This window comes from Chelmon rostratus, chromosome 17 (genome assembly GCF_017976325.1).
Source record: "Chelmon rostratus isolate fCheRos1 chromosome 17, fCheRos1.pri, whole genome shotgun sequence".
Lineage (NCBI taxonomy): Eukaryota > Metazoa > Chordata > Actinopteri > Chaetodontiformes > Chaetodontidae > Chelmon > Chelmon rostratus.
This window is the reverse complement of record NC_055674.1, coordinates 8027920-8046165: the sequence shown is the minus strand read 5'-3', so window position 1 is coordinate 8046165 and position 18246 is coordinate 8027920. Positions and strand designations below refer to the sequence as shown.

At 42.0% G+C, this 18246-nt stretch overlaps 1 protein-coding gene across 2 annotated transcripts; it reads left to right on the top strand.

Annotated features, from left to right (window-relative positions):
- The first annotated feature begins 1562 nt into the window (after positions 1-1562).
- Positions 1563-10430, top strand: raver1 (ribonucleoprotein, PTB-binding 1). 2 transcript variants are annotated; one of them, XM_041957334.1, is made up of 14 exons: positions 1563-1888; positions 2884-2950; positions 4255-4724; positions 6928-7119; positions 7224-7344; positions 7415-7515; positions 8087-8165; positions 8472-8674; positions 8837-8918; positions 9051-9193; positions 9335-9406; positions 9517-9648; positions 9892-9957; positions 10087-10430. In XM_041957334.1, the coding sequence occupies exons 1-14, from the start codon at positions 1565-1567 to the stop codon at positions 10231-10233; spliced, it is 2199 nt and encodes a 732-aa protein (XP_041813268.1). In that variant the 5' UTR covers positions 1563-1564; the 3' UTR covers positions 10234-10430. The 2 variants fall into 2 exon arrangements, with proteins under 2 accessions (XP_041813268.1, XP_041813267.1); XM_041957333.1 differs by having other exon boundaries at positions 8084-8165.
- The last annotated feature ends 7816 nt before the right edge of the window (positions 10431-18246 follow it).

Sequence of the window (18246 nt, the reverse complement as noted above, 5' to 3'; positions counted from 1 at the left end):
CTGGGCTGTGTTCTAGCAACTTAGGGGTGGGCAATACCACAGGATTTGGTTTTAATCTGATACTAAGTAAGATGATGAATACCAATATCAATATCTTTCATTGTTAAAATCAGCTAATGTACAATCTGAGAGAAATTGGTCATGATTTATGAGGTGAATGTAGTATTAATAGGCTACCACTGAATATATTCTAATTAACTTCAAATTATTTACCAGACAAATATAAAACGTTTCTTTATACCCCTCTGTGTTAATGACTTAATCACACGCATGTTTAAACACAGTTTTTAATGGTAAATAACAAATGTTCATAATGTCAGTTATCTGGACTTAAGAAGAGATCACTGTGCACATGCACACGACAGCAGAAGAAATGCAAATTTTGCCGCACTGAGAAGACTTTTCATGTTCCCAGGATCTAACGTGATGGATCCATTTTTTTTTTTTTTTTTATCGATCCTACGTACGCTATGCTCAAGACTTCATACCAGTAGTATCAATACTTTGGCGATCGATCTCCTACTGGCAACCACTGTCAGGGGGGCGTGCGCTTCTGGCGTCGTTAAACCCTGGAGGAGGAGCCAACTTTGAATGTGGCGTTTACCAATCCCAACCGACAAATCCCTCTCATTCTGCCTTAAAATGTCTCACAAACAGGTCTCAGATTCAGAGTATGGTCTTTCCTAATGCCCTATTTTGTCTTGATCATTTAAGTGCCTGTGCACGTGCCACCAGGTAGGACAGGAAGTGCAAACTTGAAGATTAAGACGTGTGGCACCACTGAATGCACCACACCAGTTTAATTGCCAATAAAACATCTTCAATCTTAGAGCAGAGGGACAAAAAAGAAGAAGAACACTGCTGCTTAAACATTGAACTGATTTATACTACCATCCATATTGTCAACATGACAGACCTGCTGCAAGCATCTCATCATGTGTTCGGAGGAAAGTGCCGCCTAGTACTATTTTTTTTATTAGCCGAGACACTGCGTGAATGCTATGGAGCGGATGTGCATTGTGGCAATAAGACTGTCTCCTGTCTGACTTTCTCCAATACGCAGTCAACAAGCAGCATTCATGGCCGTATTGTATCTGGATGGTGTTTTGTCATGAAGCATTGGCTCCATTTGATCTGGGTCCAAAATCAGTTTCCAATGGTACTGGCCTCTCCAGACAGCACTGCCCGGACTGTGAAGACCAAATCTTTATATCTTATCCAACACAGAAATTCATGCTTAGGGTTGAGAGAAAATAAAACTGTGATTATAAACTTATTTTTTTAACTGGGCTGAAGTTTAATTGAAATCAAAGGGGGACCTAACAATTACTTTCACAGCCCTGATTGATATTAATGCGCCACTGAGTAATCTGCAGCATTTAAAACCAGTTTTGAGCACAGAAAACAGCGGTGGCCCCGCCCCGCCCTCTGTTACGTCGTAGTCATGGAGAATGCGTCCCCCTCTCGTCCAATGAGAAGCTGTGCTGGGGCCATGTGTGTATTGTTTAAACTGCTCAAATCTGAGTGACTTTCCAGACAGATAAAACTTCCACCAAATTGAGTGATGGCGGCCGCCGTGTCTGTTAGCACAGCTGCCAGAGATGAGAGCACAGACACAGGACTCAGTTTCGCCTCTCGTCCGCTTCATGAAAATTACGACCTCGGTGTGGATCATGAAAACTGGATGCCCGGAGAACGCCGACATCCCGAACTCGAACCCGGCGGAGAGGACTCAACATCGGAACGCGAGTGTCAGCGGAGGGTCGACGAGGACTTGACTTCATTGAGCCCCGAAGAAATAGAGAACCGCTTAGAGAGAACTCGCCGAGAGTTTTACAACCGTAGAAAAATTATCATAAAAAACCTGCCCTCCGACGTTAGCAATCAGGTAAGGTAAAAAGTACTTACCAATTGGAGGTTTAAATTGTTGAATGATTGACTGACGGGTTTGGCTAACCTTAGCCTAGCTCCAGTGTGCCTGCCATGCTACCTGTTAGCCTGCTAGCCTTTTAACTCGTTAGCTGTCTGTAACTTTGTTTGGTGCAATATTTTGCTTTTTTGAATATACAACTGGTTCAACTGAGAGTAAACAGTTCATTGGCAGCCGCCGAATATCATTAGTATTGTTTTAATTCGTTTGCATTTGCCGACAAAAACGGAATAGGTTTACTGCCAGGTGGTCCGATAACTGTCAATAATGGTCATCTGTGGCCTGTATGACCTGCCAGTTCGGCCTCGAAGGTATCAATTTGGTAACTTTGATATTCGTGTTTTTTCCACCATTCAAGTGTGCAAACCAAACTGTCGGCGATTATACTTTCCTCACGGGGGGTCACAGGTGCACTGGAACTTTTTCACAAGCCCATCTGTTGTGTAAACTGGTGTTTGGTTTTTATCAACCAGTCAGTGATTTACTCATGATGCCACATTTTTTGGAACGTGCCTGACTCGTGGGGAGCGCTGGGCCTGCGGGCGGTACCATTGTTCACATGGAGGGGGGCGGGGGAGAGTAGTGGGAGTTCGAGATGTGAGTTGCAATATAACAAAAGGTGGAAGGTGTGGAGACAAAACGTTTCAGAAAATGCTAGACAGCATCGCTATTCGTTTGTGAATGGTCAAAAGCAGCACAGAACAATTTCTCCGACAACAATGACTCACTTTTTCACTTCACCTCCACAGGTGCACTTGTTGCTAGTTTCCCAATGGACATGAATTAGTTAATTATGTGATTACCAAAATGTACAATTAAGCAATTGGTAATGATGTTGTGCCAAAATCTGCAATTTAGAAAGTCATTATGTTGGATACCCCGGCTAAAGAGTTGTAATGCACTGTGCAATGATGAATTTAAATGTCTTGATGTGATTGTGTTCTTATTTACAGGAGGTCCATGAGCTGTTGGGAAACTATGACTTGAAGTACTGCTTTGTTGACAAATACAAGGGCACAGGTTGGTCTGAATGTTTGTCCATCATGTCAGTCATTGCATGTCCAGTTTAAAGAAGTGAAGAAAATATCACATAATCTATGAATATTAGGGGAAAAAAAAGGATTAAACAAATTTGATAGGTGTATAATCAACTCGGGTTGTCTGCATTCAAAGCAGTTCACTGTTTGCTACAGTCTTAACGACGAGGAGGAATTGCTTCACAATTTAAAGGACTTTCTTCACAAAAAGGAAAAGGTCCTTGACTCCAAGGAAAATGCTGAACAGAAGGAACAAAGAGCTCCCAGAGCAGACACTTTTGGCATCAAAACCTTAGTTCATGTACACCATCAGTAAAGACTTTTATATTATCAGTGTGCTCCAGTATTTCATCACTAGGGGTGACAATATTAGGTGTCTTTAAGTAAATTGAACTAATTATGCCCCAATTGTTATGTGCTGGTATGTATTCGAGCTGTGTGGAGGTGTGACTAAAATCTGTGTAGTGTACAACACTGCTAACTCTGGCAGCACTGACAGAGACAGCGAGCTGTTGTGAAAGTTTCTCAGCAAGAAAGGTTATCCGGCAAAAAAAACCTGATTTAAAAACAACAACAAAAAAAACACCAGTTTAGACTATGCATTTAAAGTGCTGCACATTGACAAGCAGTGCAATATTTCACCAGAAAGTGACTGATGACAATAGGCCAAAAAAAGAATGAGCCAGATGTGTCTGGTATTCACAAAACTGCTGTGGCAGATAAGCAGTCAAATTTATAGTTGGCTTATAAAAAGGTTATGTTACCTTAATTCTTTCAGACATGACTGCAACCCCCCCACCCCTTCTGCTTCTCTTTAAAACTGCAGGTAACAGGATGTTTGCTTGACATGGAGCAGCACCCTATGGGGCTTTAGTAAACCTGTCTGCACAATCACGACAGTCTGTCACATTGTTAGACATTCTAAAAGTGGGTGCCAATACCTTTAAAAGCCAGGTTTAGATGTGACTTTTTAGCTATCAACATGATGTTTGGTGAGATAAAATGCCTTTGATTCTTGACAGCTGCTATGGCAACCATTGTAGTCTCAATAAGGGAAATATTGCACATTGACATAAAAGCTGGTGTGTGGTGACATTGTGCCACCAGCATTGTCTTTATTCAGACCTGCTAAAGGAGGAACAGTATCACAACTGAGGGTTGCCACCTGAGACCTGCTGTGTATGAAAATTGCTTTCTCTTCATACAGACTGAACAAATGTCACCCCCCCCCCCACTTACACCAAATTGTGTTTGTCTCTTCCTCCCCCTGTCCCCCATCACCCTCAGCATTTGTGACACTGCTCAATGGGGAACAGGCACAGTGTGCCATCAAAGACTTCCATCAGCATGTACTACGGGACAGGGAGATCTCTGTGCAGCTGCAGCCAACAGACGCTCTTCTATGCATCGCCAACTTGCCCTGTGCTTTCACCCAGCAGCAGTTTGAGGAGTTGGTGCGACCCTTTGGTAACCTGGAGCGCTGCTTTCTGGTGTACAGCACCTCCACAGGGCATTCCAAGGGCTATGGCTTTGTGGAGTACATGAAGAAGGACTCTGCGGCCAGGGCCAAGTCAGAGCTGTTGGGAAAGCAGCTGGGCTCCCGCATGTTGTACGTCCACTGGACTGAGGTGGGCTCCCTCACATACCCACTGCTGCATTCTAAATGCCTGTGTGTGGACCGCCTGCCCCAGAGCCTGCTGACAGCCCAAGACCTCCGCAACGCCTTGGCTGACACCCATGCGCCAGTCTTCTGCCAGGTCAAATTCACCACACACAAACACATGTCAAATTGATATGATTCTAGAAGAATACATTATCCAAGTAGTATTTTATGCCTGCTACATTATTTTATTAATCTATTGATTTTCTAACTGATCAAGTAATCTACAACTATTCTGATAATCAATCATGTAAGTCTTTTTTTTTTTCTCTTTTTTTTTTTTCAAGCGAAAATGCCAAACATTTCATGGTCCAAGATTTTCAAATAGACTTTCTGCTTTTCAGAAAGCATAGTACATTTCTTGTTTTGGGATTTTTTTGACTGCAGATCAGTCAAAAGATTTGATGATGTCACTCAGTAGAACCCTCAAAATCAAAGAAGTTGTGTAAAACATAAATAAAACAGAATGTGAACAAAACGGTATAAAGACAGTATATTTAATGTTTACCTCATTAACCTATTAGATTTTAGTAAATATCTGCTTATTCTGAATTGGATGCAGCAGCATGTTTGAAACAAGTTGGGACAGGAGCAACAAAAACAAGACTGTTTTACCTTGTTGTCATTGATTTTTGTAAATATATGCTTATTCTGAATTTGATGCCAACAACACATTTCAAACAAGTTTGGACAAGCGCAATAAAAACTGGGAAAGTTGTGGAATGGTCCAAAACACCTGTTTGGAACATTCCACAGGTAAACAGGTTAATTGGTAACAGGTGATGGTATCATGATTGGGTATCCTTGGCTCGCTCACAAGCAAGAATGGAGCGAGGTTCACCATTTTAAATACACAATTGTATAAAGGATGTTCCTACATGGGCTCAGGAACACTTCGGAAAACCGTTGTCGGTAAACACGTTTTGTTTGAAATGATTGCAGTCTGTTTTTTATTTACATTTTACACAGCATCCCAACTTTTTGGAATCAGCCTGTAATTATGAAGTTCATTTTCTACTTTTTTGTCTGTGTTTTACAGATGAAAGATTCACTGAAAAACAAATTGGCAATTAATGGATTATGAAAATATTTGTCAGTTGCAGCCTTACACCACTTTTCCTTGAGCATTGGCTTGCAATCTGAATACACCCTCCCAGCTGTAATAATAATTCTTATAACCAGTTTTTGTGTGTAGCTTTTGATTTATGCTATGCAAAGCCAGAAGTGTGAGCACTTAAGGCTTCTGAATGACAGGAATCACTTTGTAAAATTGTATTCCATATTTGATCTTTCAGTACTTTTCACCTTTACCCCAGTTCTCCTGTGGTCACTCAAAGTTTCTATAGCAATGAGCATTGCTGGTTTCTATGGTGATGACCACCTGACTTCCCCAGGTGGTGTCATTCAGTAGGCCTTTCTGGAATGAGAGAGAGGGGTGTCCTTTTAGCACGACACACATAGTAGTACTTTTCTGCTGGTTCCATGGTTTTTTAGGATTGTGGCAAAGGCAGTGATGATTAAGGATCATGTGATGATTCAAGAGAATGTGTTTTGCTCACAGCACTAGTTTAAGATACAACTAGCCTGGTATGAAATGATGAAACCTGATATTAAATCATGAGACCACATCCAGTGACAGATGTTGAATTTAAAGTCCTTGAAAGGATATTTAAAAGCCATATGATGGACTTTTCTCTTAGTAATTATGAACATTTAAGACATGATTTGATGTTTACAAAGTTTTCAGATTCAATCTGGAATTATTGTGACCAGAAATAAAATGCTGTGGATGGTGTAAAGTTTGCCAAACTCTGAATGAGTCATAATCATGAGTGGAGAGTTCCAATCCTCATTATTTATGGTCATTTTTCTTGCTAAATACAGATTTAAAAACAAACGAACAAAAACATTTTTGGGACTTGGAAAACTAAATTATCTGAATCCTAACTGAAAGGCTTATATGAGAACCTGTCAATGCTTCAGAATTGACTGCCTGCCACCCATTAGGGAGTCGCTACGTTATTATTTAAACAAAACCTTCTGTTGGGAGATTTCCAACATCACTTTTAATTTAGCTTGAGCAATGATTTTTGGTACATTTCAAGGGTTTTACATGGCATTTCCAACATAAAAGTGCTTTTAGATGTTGTACTCATGTGTTCTGAATGTCCAGGGTGTAACCACAGGCCTGCCAGACAGCCCATACCTTGTGTGTTCTGTATTTACCGGCAGCAGAACTTGGGCTAATCATGTGCCTGTGAGATTAAAACAGTTGTCCCCCCCCCCCCCCCCCCCCACAGTTGGCTCAGGGACAAGATGGAAGTTTTCGGCGGTTTGCTGTGTTGGAGTTTGCCACAGCTGAGATGGCCGAGGAGGCACAGCGACTCATTGATGGCAGACTGCTGGGTGGGACACACATCAGGGTGTCCTTCTGTGCCCCTGGGCCTCCTGGAAGAAGCATGTTGGCTGCTCTGATTGCTGCCCAAACCATGGTATTTAAGTCAAGCTGATGTGCTGTATTCATGTGTCCAAAGGTACCATCCAGTTTGCTATTGCACTTGTGCTGATTGTCTGTCCTGTTGCCCCTCCCTTCAAGGCTGTGAATAGGGGTAAAGGTCTCCTCCCTGATCCAACCGCCATGCAGATACTGACAGGCCTCAATAACCCTGCCACCCTCAAGATGCTGCTCAACCCACTGTCACAGGGACACAAACAAGGTAAGGGGTTCCCACAAACACCTTATCGATTTGTTCTGGTGGTGTGGACCCTCATGCTCTTTGTTTGCAGGCCTCCTCGGGGCAGCCCCGACAATGCCCTTGCTGGCCAACCCTGCCCTCTCTGCCGCCCTGCTCCAGATGCTCCTACAGAACCAGGCAAAGGCCCAGCAGGTATGTCTCCCTTTCAAACCTTTTCCCTGACACATGCCTCCTTGCAACTCAACCTGTTTTGATTCACCCTCTTCTACATCCTCCCCCAACCTTTTCTGCTTTTTCCCTCTTAACCATTAGCAAGCCTTTCTGGGAAATCATCTTCTATGGGCTCAGGTGCTGCACAATAAAGAAAACCCTCTAGTGCCTTGTGTGAGTGATCATGGTGTGTGTGTGTTTGGCTATCACTGTGTGAGTTGGTGGTGAAGCTAGATGGATCCTGGTCTGTGTGATTGGTGATAGAAACACAGTGCCGGGTAGGTAAGTGCTAGCTCGGAAAGTGTGAGGTTTGTTTTTGTGTATGTGTAGGGTGTACTTTTGAGTGGTGCTGAGTGATGTGGTGGGTGTACTGCTCCATTGTGCACAAAAAGTGTAAATACCCATTCTGTAAAGACATAATTTCGTGTGCAGTGAGTAAGCCTCTAATTAAGTGTGCTCGTGTAGTTCAGCAGTCTTTCACTGCTTGAGTGTCATAGCCAGGCTGTGTGACCCTCTTGTGACACTGACCTCTGCTCTCTCTTTTGGCCAGCAGGCAGGACTCATTGGGGAGAATCCTCTGGCTGCTCTGCCTGTCCAGCAGGGAGTCCATCTGCTCGGAGACCTGCCCCAAGGTTAGGCATCCGCCGACTCAAGCCGTAGCTCTTTAAGCCACAGACTGCAAGTTTTAGCTTTGCTTATGGTGCTGAACATCTGTAGCACTCTTTGCGTGTTAATCGTGGTTTCAGCTGAGTACTTTGGTCAAGATGCTGTGTGTTGTGTTGTTGAACGCCATAGATCTAAAGTGTTAACATGTGCATGATTAGGTATGTTAGTTATGTGCTGATTTTTAAATGAAAACTGCATGAGCAGTAGCCACTCATATTGAATATTAAGATGACATTAATTGTAATTTGCAGTCATGCCTCAAATTCCCCTAGGTGGTGTCGTCCCGGGTCTTGGTCTTCAGACAGATCCTCTAAACCCCCTAAAGGCAATGCCACTTGGCAGATCACTGGCAAGGGAGCAGGAGTCCCCCACAGCAGCATGCACCTTCCCACAGACTTCCTCTCCCACCCTGCAGGGCATCTCCATGCCCCTGATGGGTGGCATGATGGGGGCAGATGGCCTCACAGCACAAGGGGTGAGTTCCGAAGTAATTTCCATAATATGCTCTCTGCCTCTTGTGTTCTGGTTCAGCTTTCTACTCAAGTGTAAATGAGAGAGATTTTTTTTTTCTTTTTTTGTTAGTTTGTTTTATTTATTGGCTATGTCAAAAACAAATCACCCTCTCCCCTCCTGTCAGGTATCCATACTCGGAGATCCTCCCAAAGATGTGAACCTTCCCCAGAGTGCTTTCCTCAGTGTCAACAATGTTTTTCCCTCAGGTGAGGTGCTTTTTTTGCACTACGTGCTTGTGATATTCCTTTTTAGCAGTCTCTTCTTGCTTGCTACATGAACTCAGATATTCAGGAAAATATACTCCAGCATGTAATGTATTCCTGCCCTCCCCTACTCAGGAGGAAGCTGCAGACCTCACCCCTATAGGAGGAGGCCAACATTAAGTAATGTGTCCAACCAGCACACACACCAGAGCATACAGCCAAATTACAACCTGCGCTACCAGGATTCCTACAGCCCAGAATATCCTCCCCTACACCAGGTAACCACCAGATTTCTACTGCTTTGTCCACAGAACTTTTTTTTACAATTTTTATTCTTTTGACATTAATATAATAGGTGTGGCTGGATAGGCTGGATTTTACATTATATGCTCTGATGCCCATCTGGTGTTTCCCCTCAGGATCCCCTGGCCCACTTGTATGAACAGCAGGAGAACCTTGATACTGGGGCCTTGGCAGGATTTGGCCAGCAGGTAGTGTCGAGTCCAACATTTCAAGACTGCTAAAGCACATGTTCAGTGTTGTTAAATGACATGCATTCTGTCCAATAGTAAGACAGTTGTGAACCTGTTTGTCTCTGCAGCTCTCTCGTCACCCTGACTACAGTGAGCGGTTTTCCCACTTCGGTTACCCTCCCAGCCCACCCTTGTCTTACTTCAGCTCAGGGCCTGAGGCTTCCAGTAATGTCAGCCTCCCAACCACCCACCTCAACAGGGTAAGCCTGAGGCTTTGGACTGATATGGTCTTTCTTTTTAAAATTAACCTCTGTTTTGGTTTCAAACAATTGATTAGATGTCTCATTGCAAGAACATTAAGATATGTGTGTAGCGCTGGAAGAGATGAAAAGTGGAGGGTCAAGTTCCCAGAATAAGTCCATGCTCAATAATTAATGTTGCGCCGTGAGTGCTGGAGCCTCAGTAGAAGTCTAGGTCACTGAGAGTTGGTTGTTTGTCCTCAGGCTGTGGGAATGCCTCCTGTGAGTCACACCGCCAACTACCCTCCAGGCCTGGGGAATCCTGTGAAGGTAATTTAGACACTTTCTTGTCTTTGTTTTTTCACTCTTGACTTTTTATAGATGTTTTTTTTGTTTGTTTGTTTTGCTTTTAGACCAAGCTTGTTTTTTTTTAATTTTTCATTTTTTTGACCATTATAGACTCCCATTGGTAGCCACAAGCGTGTGTTCTCCCGCCTGATCCCATCTCCGGAGCCAAGTCCTGAGGGCAGCTATGTGGGCCAGCACTCGCAGGGCCTTGGTGGCCATTATGCAGACTCCTACCTTAAGCGTAAGCGTATTTTCTAAATGCAACTGAATGCTTCTTGCTGTATGAGTAGCCATTCAACAGCCAGGACACAATGGCATCTCCTCTGGTCTTTTCCAATGAACTTCAGCCTGGTGGTCCTTGGATTTGTCCCCTGTGTACTCCTGTGAGTGACCCCTGGAGGGTGCTGGGGAGTGCAGCCTGTTGCTATCTGGACAGTTGTGTCACTCTATGGGAATTCTTGGTGGTTGTTTTTTTTTTTTTTTTCCTGTTTGTGTGTGTGTGTATATATATATATGATTTTAGTGTGTTGTTAAATTAAGTTTTTACTTTTCCTTTTTTTTAATTTGACTTTTAATTTCCTGTTGAAAAACTTGTACAGTGAGAAAAAATGGTTAATTAGCAAATGAAGTCTCTGAAGCATTTCTTTTATTCTTGTATTGAGTGTGGTGTATCAGCAGTGCTACAGATGGTTTGGCCAGTTTTCAGTGGCAGCCATAGGCTGCTTTTTAATGTTTGACATCTCACTAAAGTGATGCTGTCCACAATTTCAGGCAAAGGGACTTGCATAGTATCAAAACAAGCTTTACTTTAAAGGCTGTTTTTTTTTTTTTTTTTTTTTTTTTATAGCCTTCTTAATTCCTTGTAAAAAGTTCAGTAGTTTGTTTAATGAGATGGTGTTTTTGTGTTGTATTTTTTGTTCTTCTTTTTCTTACACAGGGTTGTATATTTGCTGTATGACTATTTCTGGATCAGGCCTCTCCTCATTGGTTGACATTGAGCTTTCAATCCACCAATGACGGCTGTATGTACCTGCCTGTGTATTATGACAGTGTAGCTTTTTACCATTCTGGCACATTTTCCTCAAGCCTTAACTGTTCCATGTCGTTTGTCTTTTGATCCACACCCTCCAACATGTTTTCGGAGTCTGTTCTCTACACTGGTTGTTGAGTGATGCACTTGGAGGGCACAGGTCACAAACCTAATCTGTTCTCACCTCTATAAAATGCCATTTTCAAGTCTCCTCTCACTCATATGTCAATGAGTTCAATATTTTCTCTGTTTGTGTGAGTTCTGTGTAAAATTTTGAATGTCTTAAAGTCCAAACACCACACCTCGATGGTTGAGTTGGGTGGGTGGAGTGGTGGACATGTGCTGTGTGTCATCTCTCAAGCTGCCAGCAGATGGTGAATACAGGAATGTTAACCATTTCTCCTCAGTGGGAGGCTTGACTCTGCAGTTGAATTTGCTTCTCTGGATGAGTAGATGGCAGCTGGAATGATGGACACAGCACATGTTCAAAGTTTTCCAGTGATGGTGGGAGTTAACTGTGTCTGGGGAGGGGTACTAATGGAAGCTAGTGGCAGGTGATTGGTCAGTGACATGACATGTCCTTGTTTTTCTCTTTTTTCTTTCCTTTTTTTTTTTTTTTTTTGATTAATTATCTGGTTGACAGTTTGATTGTGAAAACCCATTACCTCTGACTTCTGCTAGGAAATGCAGCTACACTTGAGCCTTAACAGTGTTTTCTGTGACATCATCCTGCCCTGTGTTGGCTTCCATCTACATTTACCATTTCTGTGTTATTTGCTGTGTAAATAGTTAAGATTGAGCATTTTCCTGAGTCCAAAACTTGTTTTCTTTAATCATACCTGCCTCTGGTCTGATGTTTTCAATGAATTTGCTGCTTCTCGTGTTTTTGTATGTTTGAAAGCTGATGTGACCAAGAGTGGTGCCACAGCAGACTGCTCATGTTGTGTATGGACCAAGAGATTGCAGCTGTACTGTATGAACATCATCCATTATGATCGATTTGATTCTAACTGCTATCTTCTTATCTGTACCGCCATGGTTGTCTCTGTATGTGTGTGTGATGTGAGCGAGTAAATGTTATTTAAACTCATGCTGTTGTGAAGTCCTCATTTAATAAAACCTAGCTGTAGAATGTAGGTGTGGGATATCTGCATCTGATCTCTGCAGGGTTAACATTAACATCTTTCTGTATTTTACCCTCAACATTCAACCTGTTTTTCTTGGGATGTGTCCAAGTGTTTGGTTTAAAGCTTCAAGAGCTCATAGCTAATCCTGAGTTGCCTTCACTTATGTAATCTTTATGTTAAGGCATCTTTCAGAAGGGAAATTAAGTATTAGTTGTTGGCAACTAAATTTATAATACATTATGCAAAATGTTATTGGCCAACTAATGTGCTTTTGTTTTTGAAGAGGAAATAAGTACTTTGAAGTTTTAAACTACAGTAAGATGCACACAGCATTGATTACATCATATTTTAACCCATTATGTAAGTAATGAATTAGAACTGATAGCAATCAACAATGATTGCATGCATGGCCAGCTGATGTTTCCCCTTATTGGATCGGTAACCAACCATACAAGTAACACCTCGGTACACTTGCGGATCTTGAGGAACAGCACAAAGAAGGCAGGAAGGAAACATCTACGCTCTGCTAATAAAAGCACTGGTTGTAAACTTGAATGCAAGATCTCTGCTGTTGTTGCCCAATATAGAAAAAAAAAAAGGATCCTAATAACTTATTTTTATTTGTTATATATGCAATGCTGAATAATTATCAGCCAAACCATCCAAAGTAGCTATTGCCAATGTGCCTTTGTGCATTTCCTGTGTACTTCAGTTTTAAACACACAAATGCTGTGAATTTGCCCATTGTTGCTGGTTAAAACTCAATTAACAGGTTGCTTAAGATAAACAAGCACCTGGAAAAAAAAGGTCACATAAGCGAATAAAATTATACAGAGCCTGATGACGTTCAGATTTAATTCCAAAACAAATTAAACAATAACTTGAAGCTGTTATTACAGGCCCAGTATCCGGCTCGCTGTTCAGCAGACCCTGAAGGTAATGGCAGGTCAATTTAGATCTTATCAGTCAGAAAATTGAGCTTAAAGTCATCTGCCCGGACAGTCGGCTGTGTGGCAGCACTATGATCGTTGTATTACTGTCCCTCACCCTTCAGACTGAGGTGCCAGGGGGTAAAAGGCAGTGAAGAGAGCTCCCACTCCTCTCAGCAGCCATCAGGTTGAAAGGTTTTATTAGCTGTTATTCTTGTGGTCCCACCGATCCCCAAGGAGCAGAGCTGCTGATGGAGCTTTCCTCTGATGGGCAAAAACACAACTGCAGTACACTGGTCATAAAACTCCCCGTTTTTAACAGTTAGATTGTCTGTGACATTTCTCAGCAAGCAATAAAAAACCTTTCTCTTTGGGTCTGCCATGGCATGTCACTTAAGAAATAAGTCTAACGCAGAAATGCTCCTGTTTCTTTTTTCATCATCGCTCTGTAAAGGACAATGGAAATGAGAACATCGTGAAGAAATGATGGGGTTGTTTTTTTAAGACCTGCTGGCATTATATTAATGTGTTTTTCCAAGCCGCTGGGTTTATTTCTGTAATATTTGTTTGTAATGCTTCAGGCACTCCTGAATTATGTTCTCATACCTGCAGCCAGTCTACTCAGAGTTCTCAGAGGGATCCACCGAGGCTCGGTGGACGCTGTGTCAGACACATTTAGATTTCTGCCTTTCATATTTCCACCCACACAGTCACCCTGCACAGTTGCTGGTGAATGCTGCTGAAACCTGCGATTTTCCCAAATACAGAGAGGATGGAGGAAGAGCTCTGAAGGCAGATCACTGCAGCATCATTTCTCATGAATTCTAAACACACAAATAAAGAAAAACTTCTATTTCTTGTGCCTTTGTGTGTGCTGCAGAACTGAAAATGTAACTGATCCCCCTAACTTTATTGCCCACGTGTGCAGAATAGGAATGGGTGGATTTGAATAGACAGATTCACTGCAATCTATTTGCAAAGCACACACTAAATTCACATGTGCGATGATTTATTGCACTTTCAGTATATGAGGAACAAAATGTAACCAAATAGGGTATGTCACAAGAGCTGTTTATAGAAGGATTAGTCATAGAAAGCAGCCCACTCCCCCCGTGACAGTCTATAAAACAGCAGCACATCTCGATAGCCCAGGAGAAAGCTAGTAGTCTGCTTTCGCTTAATTCATAAGGGGGGAAAGACACTCATCTTGAAAGGTGCCAAACAAGATTATATTATAGCAGGGATTTAAATTCCAAGCCAGGACACATACCCTTATCCACCTGAAATAAGCACGGGTAGTGTTATACTCTTTATTTTCATCTTTTTCAGTCGATCCTCTGTGTAACTGTACATCACTGTGGCACGATAAAATAAGATAACAATTTCTGATTAAGGGAAATAAAGTCAGTGTTTCTCAGCACAGTGTTATGTCACTGATGCAGTAAACAACATATTTCCAAAGCAAAATGCCTTGTTTCTGTTTCTTGTGATCTTTATACGCAGAGTCGGCCTCATTTTTTGGCTGGAGATACCAAACAGCTGCGATCCAGACGTTGACTTTAGCAGTGAGATGGACCTGGTTTATACTTCTATCTATCAGGCTGAGAGTTTCAGAGAGTGTTGAAATCTTTCCACCACACACCCAAAATACTCATCTCTTCAAGAAGTATCTCTTGTCCTCCTCTCCCCTGTTGAATCATATACCCCACCACATATCGTGCTCCTCAACATTAATAGCCTACACTTTCATCTAGAAGCGCCGCTCTCATTCCTCTTATTTCCTTTGCTGCCACTTTCCTCTTACATGATCACTACTGAATTACTAGATATTGCGAGAACGCTGCCTCTGACGGGTGTGTTCCCTATTTTTGATCTAAGAATTGAAGTTTTTCATTGAACTTTTTGCATGTTGTTTAAAGCACCTATACGTGAGCATAAAAGCTGACCAAGTGCAACAGCAAAGCAAACACAGATTCTATTTCAGAAGTAACACGTCTTTAGAGGTACAATCTCTGCCTCTAAATGTAAACTAAAGTGTAGCCCTTCTCTCCTTTAATTCGCTCAGGTTTTCCTGGTAGCCTGCAAAATTTCACTGTGCCTTTTTTTTTCACCATTGATAGATTTCACACCACTGATTATGAATGTGCATCTCCAGTCATCAGCTCCGCAAAGTCATTAGCAGGTTTTAGAAGCTCTGAAATCTATTTATCACGTCATTTGAGGTCTAATTGGTCCGCAACTTGTCCCTAAAGTGAAGCCTTGCCTCCCTGATGCAACATTACTTCCTTTCCCATCTAACTCCTCCTCTGCCTTCGGCTGAATTTCAGCGAGATCTGATTGGTCTGGAGAAAAACAAGAACATACTTTGGAGAAAACGAGGTGAAAAGGGGCAGCTCGCTCTGCTGCTTGTGCCAGAGTCACTTCTGAACGACTGTGCTTTTTCATGCTGTTGAGCGTGCGCAGGATTCTGCAGCTCCACTCCGGCACTAGCTTTGAATCAGCACGAATGTGCGTGAGTGTTGACACACATGCACACAGCGTGGACAGAAGGACAGTCCGCCCCCACCGCTGCACCTCCACAAAACAAGAAAAAGACAATCTGAAGTTATTCCAGGAATTGTTTCAACACTTCTGATAAATGACCTGATGCCCTGCTGATACACTGTTACATATGACTGCAACTCAGCCACATCTGAACATGCCTATATCTCATCCCCTCTTCCTTTCTCTCTCTCTCTCTCTCTGTCACACACACACTCACATTCTACTGCGCTCCATTTACTTTTCATTGTCCTGCATACATGTAAACACACACATGCTGACGCACACACATGCATTAGCTGCCAGACTATTGCTCTCTGTCAGGAAAGAGGTGTGGATTACTATTTCATGGCCCTCCACTGGCAGAGAGTAGATCTATTTCCCAGCATTCCCTGATGACGGAGGTGTAGACTGAGAGTGGGCCAGAGGCCAGACGGGCTGCTAGTGGTCTTTCTGTTGGACATGCAGAGTTCACACCTTCTGTGATTGGCTGTCAGCTGTAGTGGAGAAATTGTCCACAAGTTCAGTTCAAGTTGAATTTCTACTCTCTACCACAAACACTCTAACTTACCAACATTAAAACAAAAAAGGCAAGAATGAATTACACGCAGCACTTTTCCACGATGCGCACAGCCGCCTCATCGACATGCAATGAGTAAGTAAGGCTGCTCGACATTTCAATTATTCCTCACAATATGAATGTGCAACGTGCAGAGCCATTTGGAGAGGTTGCTCATAATAAATCAGATGCTCACGAAATGAAGTGTGCAGCAGACTCAAGCAAGAGGAACATTTTTTTCCCGCACCACAGTGGAGCACTCCAGTCCGCACTGTGGTCAATTCGTCATCCCCTGCATCCCCCTTCATTACTTTCTTTGTATTTAAAAAAACAAACAAAGATTTTGGCTCTCTTTTCTATGTCATCAAGGATTACTTCAGACAGAAAAAGAACATGTCAACATTTAACTTCTCTTTCAATGTCATCTTATAGCTAAATATTAGCACAGTGACATACTGCTGCTGATGTTCATGAAATATTTTAAATGGCTTGTGCAAGGAGTGGGATAAAAATCTGCTCACATTCCACAGAAGATTGTTATTTTATTTGAATTCATTTCATTTTTGGTCAAGGTTTTGTGGAGACGAAGGTCAAGTGACCAAAAGCCTGGGCATTTAATAAGAGTGGAACACTGCAGTGCGTGTGGGCAATTTTTCCCTCGTTTTTGGTCAAGGTTTTTCGAAATGAAATGAAAGCGAATGATTTTCTTTTGTTGGCATGCTAGAATTTAAAAAAAGGACTCCTGGAGCCTTTGTGCGCATCATTCACATTCTGATGAAACTAGTGAATCATTTGTTTAATTGTGCTGAAATTGTTCTTCAGAGAGGAATTCCTTCCAGGGCAATTCAACTCAACTCAACTAAAAAAGTCATATTTTCATTTTAAAGGCCTGGGTGTTTCCTGGAGAAACAATACTCTAATCTGTGATTCTCATGAACAACCAGGAGTTCCTGAATATTTTCTCAACCTCTAACAGCTTTTTAATACAACACGATTGTTTCAATGTTTCATCATCTTCAAATAGGAAAATACAGTTATTTCCACATATTCTTTCCGCAGTTACAGACAGCCACTTCATTTTCTGAGGCCGTGTACTACGGCTGACAATTTTCTCTCAAGGAGAAAGTATCAAATGCGCTTTAGCACAGCTGCCCTGAGAGAAAATAATAATTCAAAGTTGAAATTCAGTTGCAGATTTATCATGTGTTGTTGCAGTGAATTTAAGTAAGAAAAGAATAACACATGTAAAGATGACATTTAAGCCATAAGCTAGGCTAAAGACATGTGTCCTTATTGCCATTCTGTCAGAGTCGTCCCCAGTCAAAATGCTTTCTTTCACTTTTAAGCTCAGAAGGTTGTAAATTGTGTGGTAATATGACAGCTGATGTGTTGATTCTGAAGAGACACTGGCTGGTGAAAGAGTCTGTATTGCTCAATTTGACATCCCTGACATTTCTGTTGTAAAGAAACCCTCAGTTTCTTTACTGATTAGCTATCAAATTAAGACAAAGTTGAGTGTACATCAGACAGACATATAAACATCAAGATCTCCAGAATAAATGAGCATAAACTCGCTACCAGACCCACAACGACTTGACATTTTCAGCTTGCCATTATTAACCCCTTTTCTTTAATGCAACAAGCAAGACAGCAAGTTCAATTATGCTTCTTTCATTCAGCTGAGCAAACACTTCTAAAATTAGGCCTGCCTTGGCTTTTAAAGACCCAGACAAAATGATTAATGCTTTTCTGTTGTGCCTGAACTGCTGCAATGCTTCCTTGTGTGCCGTCGCCAAGCTTCTGAATCTTAGCTCCAGTTCTAATGGTGCTGTGGATGCTTTTCGTTGAAGGCTTCCCTCCAAATTAATTGAAATTGCTTTGAGTTTTGTGGAAAGCATTTCATGGTCAAGCACTATTGTATATGTGTGAACATTTTAGGTCGATTAGATCCTTAGGACAAGACCTCTAGGTTATGGCAATGATCAACAGATGGCTGACTTTATGATCCAGTGTCAGTGCTGAAATATTTGCCCAGTAGTTGTGTAGTTTTAGTATAAGTAACAATCGAGTATTAAAACTACATTT